General features: G+C 32.7%; 1 protein-coding gene across 1 annotated transcript; it reads right to left on the bottom strand.

Annotated features, from left to right (window-relative positions):
• Positions 1-2,371: 2,371 nt before the first annotated feature.
• LOC140442763 (uncharacterized) lies at positions 2,372-25,600 on the bottom strand. Its single transcript, XM_072533737.1, has 4 exons — positions 25,481-25,600; positions 6,465-6,781; positions 4,204-4,390; positions 2,372-2,573 (listed from the first exon to the last, which is right to left on the bottom strand). Exons 1-4 carry the CDS (start codon positions 25,561-25,563, stop codon positions 2,414-2,416), a joined length of 747 nt encoding a protein of 248 aa, XP_072389838.1. The 5' UTR covers positions 25,564-25,600; the 3' UTR covers positions 2,372-2,413.
• Positions 25,601-27,088: the final 1,488 nt, after the last annotated feature.

The following is a 27,088-nucleotide window of genomic DNA, read 5'->3' as shown; positions in this document are numbered from 1 at the left end:
CTCAACTGACTCTAGAATTTGTGGCGTGCACAAGTATTCGGTTATCGGCTGAAGGCATTAACGACGAGGTTACTTTGGTAAAAAAAGAGAACTTCTTTCACCATCATGCAAGTGTGGTGTTATGTGTGAGAGTGTTTTTGTGTGTGAATGTGTGTGAGCTGATCTGGCAAAAACGCAAACTGTGTTCTCTAGTAACCATTGTTCCTGCAAGCTGTTTATACGTCTACAACCAACTTCAGAACTAGTATATTACACTAAAATTCGTGTTATTGATCGAATGCGTTAACGGAGAGGCCTCGTCGGAGTTCGATACACAGTCTCAGTCATGTCATTGGCAAATCAGGTGAGAAAATAGTTGCGGCTATTTTCTCGGGGGACGGAGAGGTATCATTGAGTAGTTAGATTGGGAAACCGCAAAAAACAAATTCTATTGAATCTGAGACCGCTTCTTTAAATACCACTTTACTGTAGGCATTAAAGAGTAGTGGTGACAGCACGCAACCCTGGCGGATCAACATCCACTAATCCACATCAACATCCACAAATAACCTATTTTGTTGACTCACACTCATACTAATTATTACCTTGAAGTCCTTATATTTACATATAACTTCTTTTCCTGTAGAAATTTTTTCTACTTTTGTATTTGATAAGGTAACTTTCTTTCTTTAAACAAAATGTGATAACATCATATGTTAACGGCATATTATCTCCAGCATAGTTTCGAGTTCATGTATTACTTTATATATTACTTCATATTGTATCTTGGAATGATCCACATGTGCATTATAATCACCTCTTATTCTGACCTTCTCTTATATTCTGATAAAATTTCTTTAAGTATGTTTCTAGTTTATGAAAAAGTTATATATATACAGGGTGTTTCTTTGGAAGAGTAGCATACATTAACTGACAAAAGGGGACACTAAGGCGAATTCAAAACATCTTAAGTCTCACTTTATCCATAACAAAGATACTGGGTGTATTTTTATGAAAGTTTTGGCTCACAAACATTCTTCAAAGTCTCCAATCGATCAATTTATTTAGAATTATAAGAAATTTAGATCCAGATTAAAACATATTGGAAAAATGAATTCTGCATTTGAATAGTGTATAAAAAAACTAAATTTAGTGGTATACTTTGAGTTTTCTTCAAAATGTTTCTTCTGGTAAAGTTTAGGATTTGAATTCTGAAATTATGTAAATTGCGAGATCTTGAAGTAGAAAAAAAACATAATGTGACTTAATTTAAATTAATACCATTATTTAATCTTAATTGGTAAAATGTTATCATTTCAGTATTTTTTGTATCATGTGCGGCAAATAATTCATAACAAATATTCATCTTTAATTATTAAATAAATAATAAAAAGAGTCCCCAAAAAATACATTACTTTAATCAATGAAGTATCTTAAAAATTAAAAAAAACACACAGTGGAAATCTGCAGAAAAATAACTATTATCAAAACTAAAATTAATTTTTAAAAATGGCCACCATGTTGAAGACAAAGTCTTGTTCTTTTTTTAATATGTCTGACTGACTTCCTAATCCTTTAATAATAATAAGATTTATCCTTTATAAAAATAGGAAGACTAAGATGGACAGGACATCTGGCAAGATCACAGCAGAACAACCCTCCTAGAAGAATCCTTATGTCACAACCTGTGGGAAGTAGAAGTAGGGGTAGACCAAAACTCAGATAGAGGGATGGTGTAGATGAGGATGGTAGACAAATAGGCGCAGCAAACTGGCAACAGTTGGCAATGGATAGAACTGACTGGCGTAATAGACTTGGGAAGGTCGAGGCTCTTTTATAGGGCTGTAGCACCAATGATGATGATGTTGACTTCCTAATCTCGTCTGAGTTATGTTTCATTTAATAATCGATAGTATTAAAATCACATGATCGTGAAGGTCAGACATGAGGATCACATCAAACAATCTATCTATTGGGAAAATTGTCGGATTAAAATATCTTACCATGCTCCATGATGTTGAAAGCTTATTCCACTTGTATTGGTACTTTCACCATTTAGCAGTACTATTAATATATTTTCTGAAAAATATAAATACACTTTACCAGTTATTTTAGCTAGCGCAGGACAGGTAAAATACAATACATTGTATAAATATGGTCTTATTAATTTGTTATCAAATATACCACACCATCCATTAACACAAAATTTATGCTGCGAGTGGCTTTACCTTGTGGCAAATGGATTTTGCTCTACACAAACTTATCACCCAAACCCATTCTCAGCAACAACAGAAATAAAGATTGATCATTAGTTCATTTTTCAGTTTATTTTTATTTTAAATACACTTTTTTTCTATAAAAATATATTTACACATTTAAAATAGGTCTGAAATTACTTAATACTATTAAATAGAAATATGTAGAAGCAAAAAATCTAAGCTGGTATCAAACTTCCAAGAACTTTTAACACGTTGTCTTTTGTTAAAGGACATTTAGGATATTTATTATTGCATTGCTCTTCATCGTTTGCTTTTCCTGTTTCAGCGGCTTCCTTCACAGCTGTACCATCCAACATATATGACAAAAGTGTGTTGCTAGAACAGAAACCGATTAGTCTAAACTTACTAAAATTTAAGGAATAAATTTAAAACTGATTATAGATTTTATTTCATAATTAACCTTATATTTACTATAACTATAAATTATTTATGGAATCTGGCCCGTATCATAAAACCAATATATATGGCGTCAATTGACCACTGGCGAAACACAGTCCAGAGGCTTCATCTTTAAACTTAATTGCCTTGCAATGTGGACACACAAAGATATTTCTACGTTGTTGATTTCAATTCCATCGATTCCATTGAACCTCATTTTACGCTTCGCTTTTCTCGTCAGTTTGAGTTGCTCGTATATTTTTTGACTTGCAGCTTTGTAAGTTCCACGACTTAAGTTGCTACGTCTAATTAGTAGCATTTTAAAAAATCACAATTTAACTAAAAATAACAATTGACTTCCTTAGTGTTTCGGTATAACCATGTATAGCATGTGTTAGTCTACCAACACTTACCAAAAATCGATATTAAATAAAACTTTTAATATAAGGCGTGTTGCGATGTACTAACTGCAACCCTTGTTATCTATTGTTTATATTTTATTTCTGAGAAAACCCTTCTCAACGGCCTCACGAAATAAACATCATCATTATCATCATCTTTGATTTAACAATCCTTTATGGATCTTGGCTTGCTCTAAGATTAGTTGCTATTCTGATAACCACCTAATTTGCAATCGGTTTCTGCTTCTTCTTTCTATAGGTGTTACTGTCGGTAGCTTTTTAACAACCATGTTGTCAGGCATTCGTATTATGTGTCCGGCTTATCTAAGTCGCTGTGTTTTAATGAACGTTAAGACATCTGGTTCATTAAAGAGTTGGTATAATTAGAAATTAAATATTTTGCGCTACGTCCCTTGATCGTTTATAGCTCCAAATATTTTGCGGAGTATCTTACGCTCGAATATTTCCAGAAGTCTTTCATCCTTCTAAGGTACGAGTCCATGATTCCGCCCCTACCCCTGCCCCAGGTCCATAGTATGCCCCATTTGTAAGGTTTATTTGTCTTTTTATGTCTTCGCTTGTTTTATTGGTAGTAGTCACTAGCAAGTTAAGCTATGTGAAGCTGTCAACACATTTGCTATAGGATCCTAATAGGATCCTTAATAACCAATATGTACTTGGTTTTGTCTTCGTTGATGACTAGACCGACCTGTTTCGAAGCTGTTTTTAATTCTAGGAAATATTGCTTAACATCTCGCTTGCTACGCCCTTTTTAGGGTAATGTTAAATAGGGGGCAAGTCAGGGTACCTTCTGATCGAATCAGACCTCAAGGTCTGATTCGATCCTTTATCTCAAAGGATTGAGAATTTTCTCCCTGTATCCTAACGGTGCCCTTTATTCAATGAATGATGACCCATATATGGGTCGTAAGACAGTAAACATGTTAAACAGGTATAGTTTTTTCTTGTATTTATTGTTTTTACCTGATTTACATATTCTTGTAGCAATCGTTTTGATTTTGTGTTCTATACCGTCCCGTATATTTTTTATCTTATGCATCTTTGTTACAAAATTGGAATACTTGCGTTGAATATAATCTTAAAAATAAGAAAAATTCTAAATGCTAAAATTGTCAAAAGAAAAGTTTTTATAAATTATTACTTACTTAGTTAAAGATGTAATAAATTCATCCACACCTGTCGCTTCTCCATTTTTAATATTTTTTTGTGCACTATTTACATATGAACATATAGTTCTTTGAATACAAGATGAACTATCTATATTATGTTGTTCGAGAGAGTTGTCAATTCTAGCAAGTACATCAGTTACGGATGACATTTCTGTTTCCAAGCCTAAAAATGGTTAACGCTTTTAGTGGGTAAATTAATTCAAGTGTGGTTTTTTTTTTTGTGGATCTGACTATAAAGGGAATATATGCGAATACCAGGTACATGTTTGGATAAATGGCCTACCACTAAGAAGTAATAAATATCATGCACACCCAATAAATTTTTGTCACTAGTTCTTCTTCTTCAAGTGCCGTCTCCATCAATGGAGGTTAGCGGTTATGGTGGCAAACGTTTGTCTATCTTCAGCTGTTCTTAAGAGTTCCTCAAATCCAAGTCCTGTCCAGTTTCTGATATTACGTAACCAGGACAATTTTTTTCTTCCAATTCCTCGCTTTCCTTCTATTTTGCCTTTTATTATCAACTGAGGGATGTAGTATTTCTCGTTGCGCAACAAATGCCCTAAATAACTGGTTTTTCTTCTTTTGACTGTTCTCAATAGTTCTTTTTCTAAATTGAGTCTCGCTAGTACTTCTTCATTTGTTTTTCGTGCTGTCCAAGGAATTTTTAAAATTCTACGGTACACCCACATTTCAAGTGCCTCGATTCTATTCAGGCTCTTTATTTTTAAAGTCCATGTTTCGACTCCGTAGAGAAGAACAGACCAGATAAAACATTTTACAAGTTTTAATCTCAATTTAATATTTATATGTGTATCGCAGAATAGAACGCGCATCTTAAAGAAACTATCCCTAGCTTGAGCAATTCTCGCTTTAGTTAGATACATAATAATTTTATATTATTATTATGTCCAGATTTTACCATACGACTCACACTCTATCTAAGGGAAAAATTCACTCATCCCAGATACCAACGGTATCAGAAGGATCTCCTAAAAATTTTCATATTCATCTGGACGTCGAGAGTACCTTTCTGCATGATCTTATATAGATGTTCATTTAGACCCAGCTTTATTATATTTTCTAGGAAGTTCTTCGGAATGACTACAGTTGTACAAAGAATAACACGTATTGTCTGGGTACTTTCCGTTCTCCATTGTCTCCTTATTTGTATTTGCAGATCTCTCTACTTGGCGTTCTTTTTGTTGTATTTAAGACATAGAGTATTGTTGTTAGGTATCGCCGCATTGATTAGTGTTATTTGTCGTGTTAGTTTATTAACTAGTACGAGATCTGGTCTATTATGTGCAACTGTGTGGTCTGTGAGCACAGTGCGATCCCAGTATAGCGTGTAGTTGTCATTCTGAAGCATACTCTCAGGAACATATTGGTTATATGGGAGATGGTTTACTTAAAGAAGTCTCAGTTTTAAAGCTATCTTTTGACAAAGGATCTTCCCTACTGAGTCAGGCCGTTCCTTATATTTAGCTACATCAAATGCCTGGTAACCTCCGGTAAGATTTTGGAAGATTTCTTTGGAATTTTTAGTTAGCATAACCTTATACTTAATGGCAGCTAACGAACCTTCTGTTTCAGGAAACATCTTTCGTTGATGTCAACCAATAGTTCGACGTTATATTGTCGACATAGTCTTGACCGTATTCATTGGGATGTCGCCCTAGCAGAGGTTTACCCATTCAGGTGCGGATTTTTTCGTCCTTATTAAGATTGTTTATGCGCATTTCTGGTTTCCTCAGTTTGATCGGTGTGTCGTCTACGGCGCAAATCGCGCGATGACGAGTAGATGTCTCAGACTGCATCTGAAAATATGTTCTTAAATTAGTAATTAATTTTTCTAATTGTCTACTTATATCCATAAGTCACTGTCCTCCTAAATACCACGGGAATGTCGTTCTTTCTACTGCACTTGTGAGGTGTGTTCTCAAAATACAAACTAATGTTTTTATTTTGAGAACGATTTCCGAAGTGGAAATTGAAACGTCAATTTACGTACTTTAACCTTTAATTGTGGCTTATTCCCATTTAGACATTAATTACTTTAAAATGCCACAAGAAACTAGCTTCAGAACAATATAGTGAAACTATGCTTTGTCTATGAAATTTTGAATTAAAAAAAAAACAATGGGAAATTGGTTGATTAAAGAAGTTAGATAAAATAAAAGCAAATCATTCAGTAATAGATCTGAAAGACTTATAAGAATTGATTTGTTTGCACTTACTTCTATATCCACCATATCCTCCTCCACCTCCTACAATATTTGCTATCTTGGGTATAATCAGAACAAGTCCAAGCCCCAGGATTGCTCCAAGTGCCACTCCTCCAATATCAATTTTCATAGGACTGATAGTATAGCCAACATTTCCAGTTCCATATTGTACGCCATTTCCATTAGACCCATAGGAAGTTGTTGATATAGGAATAATACCAAATCGTGACTCTTTGCTTTCTTTCCTTTCTGGTTTGCTAAAGTTTTGATGTTTTGAACGGTAGTCGGGAAGATTTGATTCGTAGTATCTGTTACTTGGTTCAAAAGCTCTAAAAGTATTGATATGTTTTTTATTTAGTTTCTTCTTAACAGTAAAACATAAAATGAAAATAGACAAGTACTAAATGTCGAAATAAATGGATTGATTTATATAACAGCATATTTCAAAGATAAGTACAAACGACTAAGTAACCACCGGAGTAGCAGTTAGTGTAATTTTTAACGAACGCTTGGATAATGATAAAGGCATAAATAAGCATATCAAATCAAACTTAAAAGAATTACGATTGGGGCACTATGGTGTAACATTAAACTATTGCAAGACTAGGAAGGAACCATTACAGTATGACATTATTTCGCAATTATATTTTTTGTATAATGTAGGCGGAATAATGGCGCCAGATTTTTTGAAAAATTATCAAGCAGACACAAACTACGAAACTTTAGAATTTTCATTACAAGTAAAATGAACAACAATAGACGAAACGATGGAAACGATGGGGAAAACTGTTCAATTCTATCGACAAGATGCGAAACGATACTTTACTTTAATATTGGAGCAGACACGTGAGAATACATCATAATGCCACAGGTAGTTTGCGAAGGAGTTTGATACTCCTAGGATTTGATACAATTAACAGTATGTTACCTGTAACATAAATGTAAATAACAAAGAAGTAAAAATTACGAAGTAGTAATAGTAGTAAAAATTAAGAAAAGAAGTAAAAATTAGAAATTTTGACCCGAAGATACAAAACTTGATATATTTTATATGAGAGAAACAAAAAATAAGTAAACAAAGTCGAACGAGTGCTACACACAATAAAAACGAGACCCTAACATTAGAAGAAAAAAGGTCGATAGAGAAAATTTGTTTAAAGTATACAGATTTTTTTTTTGGAAAACGACCTATGCAACATAACTAATGTGTACAAAGCAAAAATTAGATTCCAAAAAGAAGCGACACCGGTTTTCAAAAAACCGTATAGATTATCACACGGACAGAAAACAAAGACAAATAAATAAGTAAAAAAAAGTTAAACGATCGAATCATTGAAAACGCAGTATCAAAATACTTGTCATCGCTACATATGGAAAAAATGGAGAGTAATGGTAGATTACAGGTAATTAAACAATAAAATAAAAAACGACAGATTTTACTACCATGCATAGAAGAAATCCTAGACGCTTTATCTGGAGCGATATATTTTTCGCATTTAGATTTGTATCAAGAACATTACCAGATATAACTAGATTCAGACTCAACACCTTACATGGCATTTTCAACAGATAGTATTTGGCAACAATTTACAATATAACCAAGCAGAAACTAGTTGTTGACCAATTAACTAAATAAATAAAAAAAAAAGAAACTTAAGAGTAGAATAAGCGTCACTAAATGTAATAAACAAGGAGAAGAGCTCGGGTTCGTTCGGAAAAATATTCTTATGAGATTTTTTTGCATATCTTTCATTAGATTCCCCAACATAAGCTTTAAAAAATCGCACAGGCAAAAAATTGTTCCAATTTTTTGGTAACAAATTTTAACAATCAAATTTTCGCCCGGACAAATTTGTTTGAAATATTTGGTTCATTCCGAACAAAATAAATCTCTAGTAGTTTTTCTGTTAAGTTAATCGTTTTCGAGCTATAAATAATTTAAAAATGAGAAAAGCGCAAAAACACAAGTAAAAAACATTATTTTTGAATTCACCAAAGACCTAAATTCAAAGTCAAACCTTGTTCTATCATTTCCCGATAAGTATTTTGGGCCTATTCATTTTAAAACATTGTTTTTTAATCGCTAATAAATACACGTCGCTCGGTCTGCGGCGTGTATAAGCGACAGAAACAAGATCTAGGGCACGAATTTTTGCTACTTTAAATTCTCATTGTACAAATGAGCGCCGATCTTCGATCAGAAGATCGATGAGAATATCAAGAGCCGACAGAATACGGAATGAAGTGATAAAACAACAAATGGGTATAGAGGGCACTATAGTTGAGGATATTGAGAGAAAACAGCTCATATGGTATGGGCATGTGAGCCGAATGGGGGACGAAAGATTGCCTAAAAAAACGATGATGTGGCAACCCCCAGAGAAGAGGAAACGAGGAAGACCACCACAGAGCTGGAACCTGGGAGTTAGGAAAGCGATTAGCGCTCGAAATCTGGACGAAGACCTAACTCAAGACAGAATACAGTGGCGTTTGGGAGTCGGACAACGTCGTAAGACGTTATAAAAAAAAACCGAATATATATATATATATATATATATATATATATATATATATATATATATATATATATATATACAAATGAGCGCCCGCCCGTTTAATAGCTATTTATACATCAAGGGTGTTATTAAGATGATTGCGCCCGAAAAGCAACATAATCCAACTAGAGGTCATCTGGCGCGATGAATGAATGTTGCTCGATGGACATGATCATCCGGTAACACCAGTGGTATATACAAGATATTATTTTTCACTTCTCATAATATATAAACTAAATTCAGACGTTTTTACATTTTACTTTACTGCACCTAAATATATATATATATATATATGTATATATATACAGTGTGTTCATTTTAAAACTTACAATGGGCTATAACTCACAAACAAAAGCTGATATCGAAAAATGCTTGAAACTGTTTCTAGGATAGATATGGGGAACTAAAATGACCTGACAGAGAACTCACCTCCATCAACCCCCTTGGCCCGACCCACCATAACCAAAAAAGTTTAAATTGCAAAGCCCTACTTGTGATACATCATTGAAAAGACTATAAAAAATGCTATACCATGGTATAAATAATAATTATACAGGGTGAGGAAATAATTGTGAAACTTTGGCTTAAATGAAAAATTTAATTAGGATTTTATTGATTTTGTTGATGACCTTGTATAATTATTGTTTAACAATTATACAGGGTGTTACCATCAGCCGGCTTACTATGAATTTTGTATTTGTAATGCCATCACCCGGACTATTATTTTTAATGATAAGTGTTTTTTGTTAAATAAAAACTTAATTTGCATTTGCCGTTTTTGCAAAACAAGTTGAAAACATCTGTTTTTTTAATTCTGTCAGATTTATTAATTTTTGTTTTATATAAGAATTTTAAATGTCATTAGTTTTCATCATTTGTACGATAGGTACTGTCATTCAGCTATAGTTGTCACGATGGTTTACATATACCTGAACGCGTGGAGATCGTTTTCATATTTGCCTCCCAGAACCAGTATGATTTACGAACAGCTCAAATATTTCATGAAAGGCATCCGGACAAAAATGTAAGTAACGTCAAGTCCGCGATTTAGTTAAAAAGTTTAGAGAAACCGGATCAGTGCAAAATAAAAAAAGGGATGCTCCAAGATTACTGAATGAAGCCTCCCAAATTGAGGTTCTTGGAAATTTTGTAATAGAGCCTACTGCATCAACACGTCAAGTATCTGTAATGACAGGACTTTCACATGAGTCGGTTAGAAAGGTGTTGAAATTACATAAGTTTCGCCCGTACAAAACACAAATTCTTCAAGAACTAGGCGATGATGATCCAGACCGACGAATTGAGTTTTGTGAACGAATGACTGAATGAATTCGCGTTGAACCGAGAATGTTAAAAAATATTTGTTTCTCTGATGAATGTACTTTTATGCTGAATAGTAATGTAAATAAACAAAACTGAGCACCTCCTCACTATGCAGCTCCAGTTAGGCACTGGTTGGATACTAATTATCCGATCAAATGGATTGGAAGGAGAGATCCTATTGAGTGGACACCGAGGTCGCCAGACTTACCGCCACCTGACTTTTTTTCTATGGGGTTACCTCAAGTCAGTTGTTAATAAAATTCAACTTGCGTCACTTAAGGAATTACGAGAAAAAAGCTATTACTAGAACAACATTTGCCAAAGTTCGTGCAGAATTTGAAAATAGGCTGTATTATTTGAAAACAACGGAACCCACTTTGAACATTTACTTGACATTTTTAACAAATTTGTAGTTCAACAAAAACCTCAATAAATTTTCCATTTAAGCCAAAGTTTCACAATTATTGCTTCACCCTGTATAATTATCATTTATACCATAGCATAGCATTTTTTATAGTCTTTTCAATGATGTATCAGAAGTAGAGCTTTGCAATTTAAACTTTTTTGTTTCTGGTGGGTGGGGCCTAGGGGGTTGATGGGAGATGGTTCTCTGTCATGTTATTTTAGTTCCCCCTTACTATCCTAGAAACGGTTTCAAGCTTTTCAAAGTATTAAAGGTATCAAGGTTTTAAAATTGACACACTGTATATATATATATATAATTATGTATATATATAATATATATATATATATATATATATATATATATATATATATATATATATATATATATATGTATTATATATATTATATTTATTATATATTATATTATATATTATTATATATATATATATATATATATATATATATATATACATTTATATGCATATTTTGTATGCATCAATGGTATTACCGAATGATTACGCTCATCGAGCAACATCCATTCCTCGGGCCAGAGGCTCTCTGGCAGGATTATGTTGCTCTCCTAGCGTAAACATCTGAATAACACCCTTGGTGCATAAATAACTATTAAACCATTGTTTTTTAATTGATAATAAAGCGCGTATAGCAGGGCGGGCGCTCATTTATAAAATGAGAATTTAAACCAGTAAAAAGTTGTGCTCTATATCTTATAACGCCGCAGCCCGAGCATCCATCCTGTCATAAGCGCTTTATTAACGATTAATAAACAATCTTTTTAAGTGAAATAATCCCAAAATATTTATTGGGAAATGATAGAACAAGGTTTAAACTTAAATTTAGATCCTTGGTAAATTTAAAAATAATGTTTTTTATTTACGTTTTTGATCCTTAAAAATCGTTATTTTGCGTTTCTTTCAGTTTTAAATTATTTATAGTTCGAAAACGATCAAGTTTACAGAAAAATCACAAGAGACCTATTTTAGTCGAAATGATCCAGAACATTTAAAAAAAAATTGTCCGGGCCGAAAATATGAATTGTTACAATTTGTTAAAAAAAAATTTCGAGCTTTTCGCCTTGTCTAAAAAGATAAGCGGGAAGTTATCACTGTATTATCGGAATTTGATGGAGAATGTAGAAAAACAAACAACCGATGCGATAAGTTGTTAGATAGACCAAAAATGTGTGTTTTAGTAAATGCTTGCCTATTATCTCTGGAAGGAAGACTTTGCGTTATTACAGAAGACTGGGAAATATTTTTTCATAAACAAACACTTTTTATATGTTTTACGTTATATATATATATATATATATATATATATATATATATATATATATATACATATATATATATATATAATAACGGATTTATTACGGCTGTCGCCGCTTCTCCGCCCCCAATTTCCATCTTTTTCTGTCATATGCAGTTGCCTCTTCTAAGTCTCTTGCCGCCATTGCTTCATCAATATCGTTGCGCCAACTTCTCCGTGGTCGTCCTCTCTTTCTTCTTTCAGGAGGGATCCATTCCAGTACTCTCCTAGGCCATCTGTACTCTGGCAATCTTTTAACATGTCCGAACCAGATTAATTGTTTTCTTTCTATGTCATCATTGATATTTCTCTCCATTTTCATTTCGTTTCTTATTTGTTCGTTTCTAACTCTCTCCAGTTTTGATCTACCGCAGCTTCGTCTCAGATAATCATATATATATATATATATATATATATATATATATATATATATATATATATATATATACATATGTATATATATATATATATATATATATATATATAAACTTATATATATAAACTTATTTAAATTGTATTGCAAACTGTACTGTAAATTGAAATATACCTGACGCCGACCGCTGATAAAAAAGAAAATATAATCCCAAATTAGTTAAATTCGGTTCATTCCACCATAAAACCCAGATAAATTACATTCCTTTACAACGTATACTGCACCAATTTGATATAACCGCCAGAAAATTTAACATGTTAATTTCCCCAAAAAAGACAAATGCATGGTTACTAAGGTGTTACAAATTAACTAAGATGTAAATTAAAGCTGGAAGGTCAGATAATAGAACAACTGATGGAGTTTAAATATCTAGGCATCACATTATCTAGCTACGGAAAGCTCTAAAGTAAAGTGGAATATCAACTGAATAGAGCAAACAGAGCCGCAGGCTGCCTAAATGAAACAATATGGAGAAATAAAAATATCGGGAAAGAAACGAAAGGCAGAATTTACAAAACAATCATCAGACCAATAATGACATACGCGGCAGAAACAAGACCTGACACAGAAAGGACGAAAAGGATGTTAGAAACAGCAGATATTGAAACACTTGATGGTAAGACACTATGGGACAGAGCTAGAAGTACAGATATACGACGTATATGCAAGGTAGAGAACGTCAACAACTAAGTAAGAAATAGAAGAGAAGAATGAAACGATCATATAAGCCAAATGACAACAAATAGAGTAGTAAAGACGGCAAGAGACGGTTCCCCAATAGGAAGACGATCAGTAGGAAGACCACGAAAACGATGGAACGACAACGTACTAGAGGCACATTTAAAAACAGACAGAGTCATGTCTATATAAAAAGAACAAAACGAAGAAAAAGGTCAGAAAAAAATCAAAACGAGATAGTATATAAAGGACCAGAAATATTCGGAAGTAGTTTATGCAATAAAACAAACTAAAAGAAGAAAAGCTGTATGACCCGGCAAACTATCTAAGAGTAAATAGATCATGAATTGTTAGACATATTAGTCAAAGTTTACAAAAGTATATGTATATTTGACAGGTATATCGAAAAAATGGCTGATATCAACGTTTAGTTCAATACCTAAAAATAACAATGCCAATAATGGTCAGAACATCGAACAATTGCACTTGATCTGATGAATCGCGTACCTACTGAAAACTTTTTAATTTTTTTTTTCAATGGCATAGACTAGTTGTTAATCATCCAGTTACAACATGACTAATACCTCAAACATAAAAATTTAATGACCGTAAAGTCCATAAAATATCAATAAAGAAGAGTTGAATAATATGATTTAACTAATTAAAAAAATTAAACTAAAATTAAATTACGATAAAAGTTAAATATAATTTCGTTTCAACATCATTGTGGGGGCCTTCTAACTGGATCCCTACATTCGAGGGTTGGAAATCTTTTGATTCCAAGCCTTACTTCAAAGGACTTGTGAGTGGATGTATCTCCATAGGTTTGGTTCTTCAGTGACCGTTGAAAGATAAGGATTGTTAATGTGAGCAAATATAACTCCAGAGAAATAAAATCACCTTTAGTTTATCGACTTATAATTAACTATTTTTAGAGTAAAGAAGCCTCAATACGGACGTAGCTGACAGTACAATATCAAATAATTCTTTCTTTATCACACGTAAAAGAGAAAACCGTATTTATGAGAAAAATGCCCGATTTCGACGTAGAGAAATATTTTATACGTGAATTGAGAGTGTTTTAAAATGCACATGCCTCAAGGGCGATGTGTGAGAATGAACTAATAAAATACTACTTGATGCGTAAAAGTGAAGATTACTCCTCTTGTATTTAGGTGTGAAAACTATTTAAGAGGCTGTGGTGCCATTGAGTCGGCTATCCCGAGCAAACTTGATATTAGTGAATATTTTACTTATTCTACACTAAGAAAAGTGTAAAGAACTATAATTTTATTTTATATTTTAAAATGATATGTTCATTTCTGGAACATAGACTGCCCGCGTTGAAGTATTTACTTCAAAACGAAAGAAAGAGTGATTTGAGAAAGTAAGCAAACTTAACTTAAATGTAATTTAAGAAATAACTATTCCTAAACTAGAGTAATACATATAAATGTGACAAAATTTAAAATTTTAATTTTCTACTTTGTCCACAGGAAGAGGACAGAGTTTTGTAATGGGTCTGTTAAAATATCCATCTCTAGTCTTTATTTTAACACTACAGACCTTATCGTCTTTACCAGTAAACAATTCAACAATTCTTGCCAATGGCAAGTGTAGGGGTGGAACTTTATCTTCCTTTAATAGAACTAAGTCGTTAACTTCAAGATTCTTCTGTGGTGTTAACCACTTGGGGCGATTCTGAAGTTGATTAAGGTAATCAATTTTCCAGCGTTTGGTAAATGATTGCTGAATCTTCATGTAGTTTTGCCAAATTGTTAATTTATTGTCAGGTATTTCCGTCACTATCTCTTCAGGAAATGACGTAATTGGTTTTCCTATTAGAAAATGTCCTGGAGACAATGTGTTAAAGTCATTTGGATCATTTGACATAGCACAAAGAGGGCGTGAGTTTAGTACTGCTTCTATTTATGCGAGAACTGTGCTAAAGGCTTCAAAAGTTAAAGTGGTATTGCCTAAAAGCCTTAAAATGTGATATTTGGCACTTTTTATGGCTGCCTCCCAAATTCCACCATGATGCGGAGAATGGGCTACAATAAATTTCCATTGGATTTCAGAAGAGGAGAGAAAATTGAATATGGACTCAGAGGTTTCCTTTTGTTTAAGAAATAGTGCAACTTCCCTCAACTGATTTCTAGCTCCTAGAAAATTAGTGGCGTTATCTGAGTAGATAATTTGTGGACAGCCTCTCCTACTGATGAATCTTTTTAAAGCAAGTAAGAAACTTTCGGTAGAGAGACCTGTGACTAATTCGATGTGCACTGCACGAGTAACCATACATACGAACAACGCTATGTAGGATTTTATTTTTGGAGCCTTTCTTAAATTGGAGCTTTTTATAAGAAATGGACCACCAAAGTCTAGACCAACATTGGTAAATGGAGGGGAGAAACATGAACGTTCCCGTGGTAAATCAGCCATTAACTGTGTGGCTGTCTTTGCTTTAAATTTAAAACAATCGTGACATTTATTAATTATTCTTTTAGTTTCTTTGAGACCATTTAGACACCAATATCTTAAACGAAAATTGGAAAGAGTATTTTGAGGGCCTGCATGACATAATCTTATATGTTCTCTATGCAGCATTAATTTTACTATGTGATTATGAGAGGGTAGAAGTAATGGGTACTTCTGTTCATATGGGACGTCTGACTACCTTAGACGACCACCTACACGAATCATTTGCTGATTATCTATGAATGGGTTGAGTTTTAAAATTGTTCTATTTGAAATTATCTCCTTATTTTCAAGACAAGAAAATTCTCGAAAAAAGTGTGCCTTTTGCAAAAGTTTTATTATTAAATTTTCAGCATTTTTTAATTCTGAAACAGAGAAGGGTCCAACATATTTTTCATTTGGAAACTTGAAATTGTGAATGTACCTGAGAATAAGTGTGATACTGCGTTGTAGTTTTGAGAAATTTGAAAATTTGAGAGATAAATTTTCAATGAAACTTATTGGACTTTCTTGTGCTAGATGAACTATTTTCTTTTCCTCGGGTATTTTACTTACATTTGGTTTTGAATCATAAGAAGTTAAATCTAAGTCATAATTAAGTAGAAATGAGGGACCTTGAAACCAAAATTTTGAGTTTAGAAGTTCAGGAGCAGACATGCCTCTTGACGCAATATCTGTGGGGTTTTGTTTTGACTTTATATATCGCCACTTAAATTGTGGGTTTCCTTGTATTTCAGAAACTCTATTTGCAACAAACTAAGGCCATCTCGAGCTATGTGAGCCTAACCAAGCAAGTACGATTTCTGAGTCCGTCCAGCAGTTTATTGAGTCTATTTGAGTTAATTTATTATTTAGAATTTCAACTATTCTTTTAGTGAGTTTGCTGCATAAAACAGCACCCATAAGTTCTAACTTAGGTAAAGTTAATGTTTTTATTGGAGCTACCCTACTTTTAGAGGTGATGAGTGTGGAAGAGACATTTCTTGAGCTATAAGTAACTCTAATATATATGCAGCTGGCGTATGCCTTTTCACTAGCGTCGGAAAATGCGTGTATTTGTATACTACATATACAATTTTCAATAAAAAAAGGTCTGTGAATTTTTAGATGTTTTAGTGCTGAAATATGTTTGAGAAAATTTAACCATTCATTTAAGAGTGTAGAGTCTATACTTTCATTCCACTGAATTTTTGAAAGCCAAATTTTTTGCATTATTATTTTTGCAGTTACTATTACTGGATTAATTAATCCCTTGGGGTCGAAAAAACTTGCGATTATCTCGCGATTGTCTCTTAGTGTAGGAATCTTTTATTTCGATTTCTGGTACTGAAATAGAGAAACTATCTAATTTAGAGTCCCAACAAAGACCTAATATTTTATTGGAATGATTTTCTGAAGATATAACATACGTAGAGTCAGTTGAAAATTGTGTAATATTTTCTAAAAATTGTGGTGAATTTGAGCACCATTTGTGAAGAGATATGCCTGCCTTTTGTAGCAGTGCAGTGATTTGCTCATGCGCAAGTGTGAGTGTTTCAATACTATTTGTACCATATAATATGTCATCAATATAGCAAAAATTAATAAGCATATCATAAGCGAGAGGATATTCTTCCTTATGCATGTTTGCGAGTTCAATTAAACATCGTGTGCTAAGGAAGGTAGCTGGTTTCGTTCCATAGGTAACCGTTTCCAATTGTATACATTTTAACGGCTCCGAGGGAGAGTTGCGCCACAAAATATTTAATAAGAAAGTTTGGTTGGGGTTAATTCTGATTTGTCTAAACATCTTTTTTATATCAGATGTGAACACATACTTAAAGAGTCTAAAATTGACTAAAGTGTCAAATAGTTCTGGTTGTGTGGTATAACCCTTTAACATAATATCATTAAGGCTAAAACCAGAAGTGGTTTTCAAGGATGCGTCAAAAACTACGCGCAAACGAGTTGTGAGAGAAGTGTCTTTTTCTACACTGTGGTGAGGCAAGAAATATTTGTTTTCTGAGTGTACATTCTGCAGAGACAACGGAACATATTTTGCATGTCCTAATTCAACATACTCGTCTATAAAAGATTTATATTGTTTGTAAAGAGAATCATTTTTTGAGAATTTGTTCTCCAAATTTAGAAATCGCCTTCGCGCCATTTGGAAAGAGTCGCCCAATTTATTATTTTCATTAGGCGTGCATAGGGGTAAATTTACTTGGAACTGTCCATTCGGTAGGATTTGTGTTGTGGCTTTAAATATTTTCTCAGCCTTTTCATCATCAGGACTTAAACGCTTTATTTCGGGAACTTCTTCAATGTCCCAAAACCTTTGGAGAAGATTATTTATATTTTCTTCTTCAGTGTGAGATTGAACAAATAAAGAAATATGATTCGAGTGTGAATAGTTACAGTTTGAGTGAGAGTGCATCTTTTTCTTAGATGAAACTTGTGGAGATAAGTTACCGAACATGACATATCCTAAATGAGTGTTTTGAAGCACTGGAAGACCTGCTCCAATATGAATTAAACCATCCTTTAATAGATCACAGTAAATTTCTGCACCTAATAAGAGATCGATTCTCCCTGGGGAGGAGTAAGAGGGATCACTGAGCTTTATGCCAGCTGGTATTTTTATTTTGCTACGATCTAGAGGTACCTGAGGTATTTTACACGTAATATGATCCAAAACTGCACATGATACTTCAAATTTCATATCATTGTTTTTATATGGGAAAAATTCAATGTTTACCATTTCATTTGAGATGGAACAATTTTGAGAGATTGTGGAAATTTGTAATCTTTTATTGGTGGTAGAGTAATTTAGTTTATTTACTAAATCTTTTGTTGCAAAACTCGATTGAGATCCATTATCGAGAAGACATCCTGCGTGTACAGGTTGTCCACTTTCAGAGTAAATTGTTACCAGCGCTGTGGCTAGCAAAACTTCGTTTTTTGGATTGAAAGTTGAGAGAGAAGAGATGCAAGATGAATTTTGACTTTGTGTGTCTGAGAGTAGACAATATTCATTTGTCTGAGTGCTTAAGTGAGTAGAAGTGTTTGGTGATTCATTATATGAATGTGAAGAATTAATTCTTTGAGTAACTTGGGCATTATTACTCCTTTGAGGAGCATGAAAATGACTTTGAGAGATGTGTGGTGCACTATGGCGAGTTTGTGAATCACCCTGTATACTTGCGGACGATTGAGAGGTTTGTGGTGCATTAAAGCGTGATTGTTGCCTATTGGCGTGACTTTGATTACCATCATGTGAATTTGAAGCACTTTGATTGCTTCGAGTGGGAGAAAATAAATTATTTTCATGAGTGTGAGAAAAATTATTTTCTTCGTGCAGAAGTGTATTGTGCTTTTTATTGCAAATTCTACATGTGTATTTAGAGATGCATTTATCAGTAAAATGCTTGGTGCCAAAACAATTTCTGCAAAGCTGTGCTTGCTTTACAAAATTAAACCTTTCTCGAGAATTTGTGTCTTTAAATAAGTTACACTGATATATTTTATGACCAGTTTGTTTACAAAATATGCAATTTTTATAGCTAGATTTATTATTGTTTATAGTGGAAATATGAGCAGTTTTTTGAGTGACTTTATTATTAAACTTTGACTGAGTTTCAGTGTAATTAAGTTTCTCTAAAACATCACATCTTTTTTCTAGAAATTCAAAAAATTGTTTGAGTGTTGGAACATTCTTAGAACCTACTTCATATTCAAAAGCCTTGTGAGAAGCAAAATCTATTTTTTCTAAAAATATTTCTATTAAAAGGAGGTCCCAATGTTCAATTGGAACTTCGAGATTACTAAGAGCTTGAAGCGTTTGCTTCGTGTGTACAAGAAAATCTCTTAGTACCTGAGGAGTGCATTTAACTAGAGATTGAGACTTTAACAGCTTTTTTATAAGAGTACTAATCACTCGTGATTTGTCATCATATCTTTCTTTTAGGGTTTTTATAGCGATAGCAAAATTTGCATCTACTACTTCGATACTACTAATTAAGTTTAAAGGTTCTCCTTTGAGGAAGGATTTTAAATATATAAACTTTTGTACATTATTTAAACTTGAATTGTTTGTGATCAGAGAATTCTGAGAAATGTCCGGTAAAGGTTTTCATGCTAATTTCAGGCAGCCTCGCACTGGAAACAGCATTATTATTTGAGCTAGGTACTTTATTTTCTGTTAAATTTAATTCTATTATTTTTCTTTGCAAACCTTTGAGTGTGTTGAAGTATTTTTCTTCAACATTTGCTCGATCAGCTGATTGTTGGTCGCTGTCATCAGTCTGTTCGATTTCTAATTGAATTTGTTCATATTGTGTGAAAAAATTAAAAAGTTTTTCTTTCCTATTTTCAAAATCAAGTATTTCGTTTTCTATGTCTTTATTGGCTATAAATCATTCTGAGATACGTGTAATTGATACTTTAAGTGATTTGCGCTTTTTCTTTAAAGCTTCCATATTTTATTTAAAATGAATTTATTTGCAAATATATGCTGAACGAGAAATAAGAGTGAATGATTTTGTTTAGTGTAAATGTCTTTTTCAACTAAGACGCGATTTTAATTTTAATAGAGTATTTTTACTAGAGTGATAAATAAATATTTTTCGTGAGAGCGGGCTGTGAGACAATCTGTATAATAAACAATTGTCGGCTATCTTTAGCGATATTGAGAAGAAAGATCTGTTGTCACATCAAAGCCATTAGTTAATATAAATATTAATAAACAAATAAAAGTCGAGACAAATATCTACCAATATAAATCATGTGCATGCAGTAACTATAGAAAATATAGAAAGAGTTTTAACCTCACCAAATGTTTTTCAAGTATCCAATTTAATTACCGCTGTCGCTTACCAACACATAACGCACTTTTCACAAAACACACGTGTCTAATCTTGAACGAAGGTCAACTTGTGCAATCTTTCTTCTAGGGACGAGAAACCATTATTCTTTCTTCCTGTTGCTCTCCGGCGTGTGTAATCCTTTTCTTTCTTCAGTCCTGTTTCATCAAATAATCTGTGCTCGATAGGACCACGAAATGTGGGGGCCTTCTAACTGGATCCCTACATTCGAGGGTTGGAAATCTTTTGATTCCAAGCCTTACTTCAAAGGACTTGTGAGTGGATGTATCTCCATAGGTTTGGTTCTTCAGTTACCGTTGAAGGATAAGGATTGTTAATGTGAGCAAATATAACTCCAGAGAAATAAAATCACCTTTAGTTTATAGACTTATAATTAACTATTTTTAGAGTAAAGAAGCCTCAATACGGACGTAACTGACAGTACAATATCAAATAATTCTTTCTTTATCACACGTAAAAGAGAAAACCGTATTTATGAGAAAAATGCCCGATTTCGACGTAGAGAAATATTTTATACGTGAATTGAGAGTGTTTTAAAATGCACGTCCCTCAAGGGCGATGTGTGAGAATGAACTAATAAAATACTACTTGATGCGTAAAAGTGAAGATTACTCCTATTGTATTTGGGTGTCAAAACTATTTAAGAGGCTGTGGTGCCATTGAGTCGGCTATCCCGAGCAAACTTGATATTAGTGAATATTTTACTTATTCTACACTAAGAAAAGTGTAAAGAACTATAATTTTATTTTATATTTTAAAATGATATGTTCATTTCTGGAACAATCATCATTGTGTTCAAAAACGGTATACATAATATAATGCAAAATACAAATTTGTATTATGTCCTTTTTATCTATATTTATATACAAACAAGATGATGAGGTTCTCAGACTTCCACAGCTATCTTGGACAGCTATCTACTCAATCCGACAGCTGCTTTGCTATGGACTGTCCAAGTTGCTTGCCACATTTATATATATATATATATATATATATATATATATATATATATATATATATATATATATATATATATATATATATATATATATATATATATATATATATATATATATATATATATATTATATATATATATAATATAATACAAGTACTTCTTTTTTCTTATATATATATAAGAAATACTGGATATTATTGACTGTCGATATCAATAAACAACACAGTTTATTAGAGCTGCAGTCGGAAGGTTTGGCCGGGATGTTACAGAAACACTCTTTTGACTTTTGGTCTAGCTTTCGGAATTGTTTTATTGCTTCTTCAAGACACTGTACCTAGAAGAATATGTAAATATTTACGATATATCACAAATTGTCAGTGCAACTTACTAGTCGTTGAGATTATTTATATAAAGCTATGACACTCAACGATCATAATGAAAGGCAAGAACGGTCTTTAACAAAATGAGCGCCATCTTCAAAAGTCACAACATATCCCTAGATACAAAAATGAGACATTTGAGATGCTATGTTTTCTCTGTGTTGTTGTACGGGGCGGAAGCATGGACGCTTACAGACACCACTATTAAAAAACTTGAAGCATTTGAGATGTGGCTTTATAGAAGAATGCTGAGAATATCATGGACAGCAAGGATCACGAACAAGGAAGTTCTAGAAAAAATGAAGAAGGAGCCAGAGATTGTGTTTACGATCAAACGCATAAAATTGCAATATCTGGGACACGTTATGAGAAAGCAGCACCGTTACTCCCTGCTGCAGTCTATATTGCAAGGTAAAGTCAAAGGTAAGCATAATATATATATATATATATATATATATATATATATATATATATATATATATATATATATATATATACAGTGTTTTGAAAAAACGCTCGGACTTGTCGATTTTGTTTTCGAGGGGGACACAAAATTGGCATAAAATCACTTTAACATTTGCAGCCCCTTAAGCGGGGGTGGCATCATCCCTAAAATCTTAAATGAAAAGGGGGGTCGAATGATCCATGGTTATTAATAATAAAAATAGCAATTGAAGTGTCCTTTGTGACAAAAAAAGTTGTTTCTTGAAGAAAGATAAGTAGAGAATGCCACGTACTTATTTTAAATAGGAAATAGTACATTAGTTTGCGATTGATTTGACCAATCTTTGTTGTTAAAATATCATTTATTGCTTTATACATAAATTAACCATGATATATTCCACGGCAGAAAGGGTTGAAATTATTGAAATATTTTTCGGAAATAATCAGTGCGCTAATAGAACAGCACAAATTTTTAATGAGCGACATGAGAACAATAATGTGCACCGAAAATATGTTCTAGAACTTGTAGCTAAATTTCGGGAAACTGGATCAGTCGCCAATAAAAAACGTAATATTGAAAATCCTATAAGGAACGAAGCAACAGAAGTGGGGGTTTTAGGGCAAGTTATTGTAGATCCTACATTAAGTACCCGCAAATTGCAAACTTCGTGTGGTGTTAGTCGACGTACTATCCAACGGATTCTAAAGGCCCATAATTTTCATCCGTATAAAATTCACCTTGTACAAGAACTTAATGAGGACGATTTTGATAAGCGATTAGAATTTTGTGAAGTTATGAGTGAGCGAATTACAAACGATGAACAATTTTTATTTAACATTTGCTTTTCCGACGAATGTTCCTTTTTTTTTAAATGGCGAAGTAAATCGTCATAATTGTCGATATTGATCGGACTCTAATCCCAGAATTTACCATGAGGTACACACACAGCAGCCACAAAAATTAAATGTTTGGGCTGGCATTTTTGGCGATCATTTGGTTGGTCCTTTTCTTTACCTGGAAATTTGACTGGTGAAATGTATTTGGAATTACTGCAAAATGCCATAGATCCTGCGCTAACAGATATACTTGAAAATCAGAATGATGGTCGATACGTTGAGAATATGTTGATGTTCCAACAGGATGGTGCCCCACCACATTACGCATTAAAAGTTCGGCATTATTTAGATCAGACCTTTCCAGGTCAATGGATTGGTAGAAGAGGTGCCATTGAATGGCCCCCAAGATCGCCAGATTTATCACCTTTGGATTTCTTTTTGTGGGGTTACTTAAAAAGCAAAATCTATGCTACTCAGCCAACATCCTTAGAAGATTTACGACAAAGAATTGTGAATGAGTGCCATCAAATTACTCCTCAAATATTGCAAAATGTCCGGCAACGTTTTCAGCAAAATCTTTATTATTGCATGGAAAGTAATGGTGGTCATTTTCAACATTTACTCGGCTGACAGGTCAGTTCATTCTTTATTTTTTAACAACTTTGCTGCTATGTATTGATCTCCTCTTACGATGATGTATTTAAACCATAAATCAATAAATCTCCAAAACTACTGAATTGAAGTACATGAATTTTACATTATTGTAAAGGGAGTTGAAAGACCTTTTAAATGATGGATCATTTGACCCCCCTTTCCATTTAAGATTTTAGGGATGGTGCCACCCCCGCTTAGGGGGCTGCAAATGTTAATGTGATTTTATGCCAACTTTTTTCCCCCTCGATAACAAAATCGACGGGTCCAAGCGTTTTTTTTTTAAAAGGAATCATCTGCAAGTAAATGCATCTGTTTCGTTTTCGGTGCGCCACCCTGTATATATATATATATATATATATATATATATATATATATATATATATATAATACATAAAAATAATAAAACAATTTATTATAGTGGTGTAACGGATATGAGGTCTGTTATTAAAAAAAACTCTTTTTTTTTTTATTTCTCTGTATTTCGCTGATTATTGTCTGCTTCATCAGGAGACAATGATTAAAATTTTGGCAAAATTTTGACAATGATCATTTTCGAGAACATAAATTTTATGTAAATGTGTGGTACAACAGGTGTGGCCAAATCGAAGACATGACAGTTGTGATATATTTTCTTGAATAATTATATGGCTGGAACCACATTCTATGCGGTATTTGATTTTGTATACTACAGTATCTAGAATTTAGAAGGATTGGTATAAGTATGTTGTGACCAACATTCGTTCCAAATTTTAATATAAACGACTGCATCACAAAAACTTACAGGTAGTTTATTGGTCAAACCATTTTTTACACTTTTTTGCCAGCATATCCACATACTCGTTATATTCAAGACCGATATATGCTTTAACCCATACAAAATTAATGTTTTTCTTAGATTTTTGAAGTTTTTAAATCTGTTTTTTAATTGCATGATATAATTGAAGGAGTAACTTGGGTAGTTAGCCAAAACCAAGGAATTTAAAACAAGACAGGGAGTCCTATATAATTATAGCAGAATCAATTGTAGACTGTGTTAAAAATATCAAAGATTCGTAGATTACAATAGCTTCAGCACAAAATATAGAAAATATATTATCCAGTTTGTAGGAATAATTAATATTCTTGGAGGGAATATAAAAAGCACACCATCCTTGGACACAGATTCTTCGAAGCTTGCAAGTATTCAGTATAATGAGTTAATATTAATGTGAAAATTATTACTAGCTAAAGGTTTTACAATCTTCATATTCAGAACCAATGAATTGTAATCATAAAGATCTGACAAAGTTGAGCTGGGATAATATAAATCACTGAGGATATCTTGATTAGATGAAGTGCGATGCACAGTGGAGAATTTTTCTTCGATCAATATTTATTTGTAAGATCTTGTTCATTTAATACTACTATATTTGAATATAGATTACTGCAAGGAACTGCCTTCTGTGATTTAAATGAGGCTCAATTTTAACAATTATACTGAACCGGATATGCAAAATATCCGTTAAACTTAATGAAATCACTAAATGAGTTTTAAATAAAGCGCTCGTTTAAAAGCGTGACCTAATAAATATTTTTAATAAAAGACGAATTCAAAGATAAAATATGTTTTCCTTAAGATGTTTATAAACAAATTTTTAATGTTAAAGCAATGGTGATTATACTTTGCCAAAAAAATTAATTTTATTATTTTCTTACCCATCGGGATTTTGATACACTTTTGGACCACAAATCACACCATTTAAGAAGAAAACAAAAATAACAAAGCAACTATTTTTCATTTTTAAAGCGGAATTGAATTAAACAACTGTTGATATTAATTTTTTTATAAAATGAGACCTAGTGTGACAAATTTAATGTTATATATGGTACATTTGATAAGGTTCATGAACAAAAACAATTGACAATATGTTTCGTTATTCCGTACTAAGAAAATCTTCACTTTCTTTTGACATTAACGATTAACGTAATAATTTCATAATGCAATTTGTGTATGAAGTAACAAGTTTAATGTTCAAAACAATAGATTTTTTTAAATTACCTGGAAATGGAAACATTGAAATGGGGGTCATATTTGTAACTAAATTGATAAATTGAAAATATCGATGCTTTCGATGAAAAGATGTTTTACAATGTTTGAAATAGTACAGGCTTTATTTTATAAGAAAAAAATAATTTCTATACATATAAAATTATGTTTTGCAACTTTAATATTGTCTTAAAAGGTTCTGAACGAGGTTAAAATAGGAAAAAAGCGAGATCGAAAGGTAAACCCGAAATAGTACAAAAGATGACATATATTCAAAGGAACATTGTAGGATTAAGTGAAATACGATGGAATGGCAGTGGATCAACCCGAGTAGGAGACCAACAACTAATGATCTATTTTGGAAACACAAACGTACATGACAAAGAAGGGAGCGGCAATACTGATAGCCCAAAAGGAAAGAAATGATCAAACAGATTGGGAACCAGTATCAGAAAGGATTATCTGAGCGAGATTGTGAGACTGAAGCCTAGCCTTCAGTCAAAAAAATCAAAGAAGAGATCCTACAAAAGGAAAGATCGGAAAAAGAGAGGTCACTTAAAAGGAAATATAAGGCAAAAAACGTAGAAGTAAAAAATAAGACAGAAAGGATAAAAGAAACTATATAAATGAGACGTTAAATTTATCAGAGAAAGCAGTGCAAGAAAACGACCTACGAAAAAAATATACAATTATACGAAACCTAACAGGAAACGCACAAAGAAATATACGAGAAGTTTAGAATAACCAAGGAAACAGAATCAAAAATAAGAAAGCAATAATACAAAGATGGAAGAAATACTTGCTAAGCATGAAAAATCACAAATTATAGAAGATGAAAAATAATCACGAGAGCTAGAAATAAATATTGAAGAAATTACATGAAAAGAAATTATAAATACACTAAAAATTTTAAAGAATGAAAAAGTCGTAGAAATCGACAATAAACTCATGGACCTAATAAAAGCAGATACGGAGCAATCAATAGCAATGTTACATACACTTTTGAACAAGATATGGACTGTCGAAGAATTACCAAAGGCGTGGAAAGAGGGATTGATAATAAAAATACTTAAAAAAGGAGAGTCGATGCAATAATTGACGTGCAATAACACTATTAAGCGCCGCATTCAAAGTGTTTACGAAAATCACATTGAAAAGATTGAAGCCGGAGCTAGATAAAAAACTGAGAAGTAACCAAGAAGGCTTCCCTGCTAAATGCTTCACCATTGACCACATTTGCACTTTTAGAATTATCTTGGAACAAACAAATGAATAGA

This window comes from Diabrotica undecimpunctata, chromosome 6 (assembly GCF_040954645.1).
Source record: "Diabrotica undecimpunctata isolate CICGRU chromosome 6, icDiaUnde3, whole genome shotgun sequence".
Lineage (NCBI taxonomy): Eukaryota > Metazoa > Arthropoda > Insecta > Coleoptera > Chrysomelidae > Diabrotica > Diabrotica undecimpunctata.
Note: the sequence above shows the minus strand (reverse complement) of the source record. Positions and strands in the feature narration are given on the sequence as shown.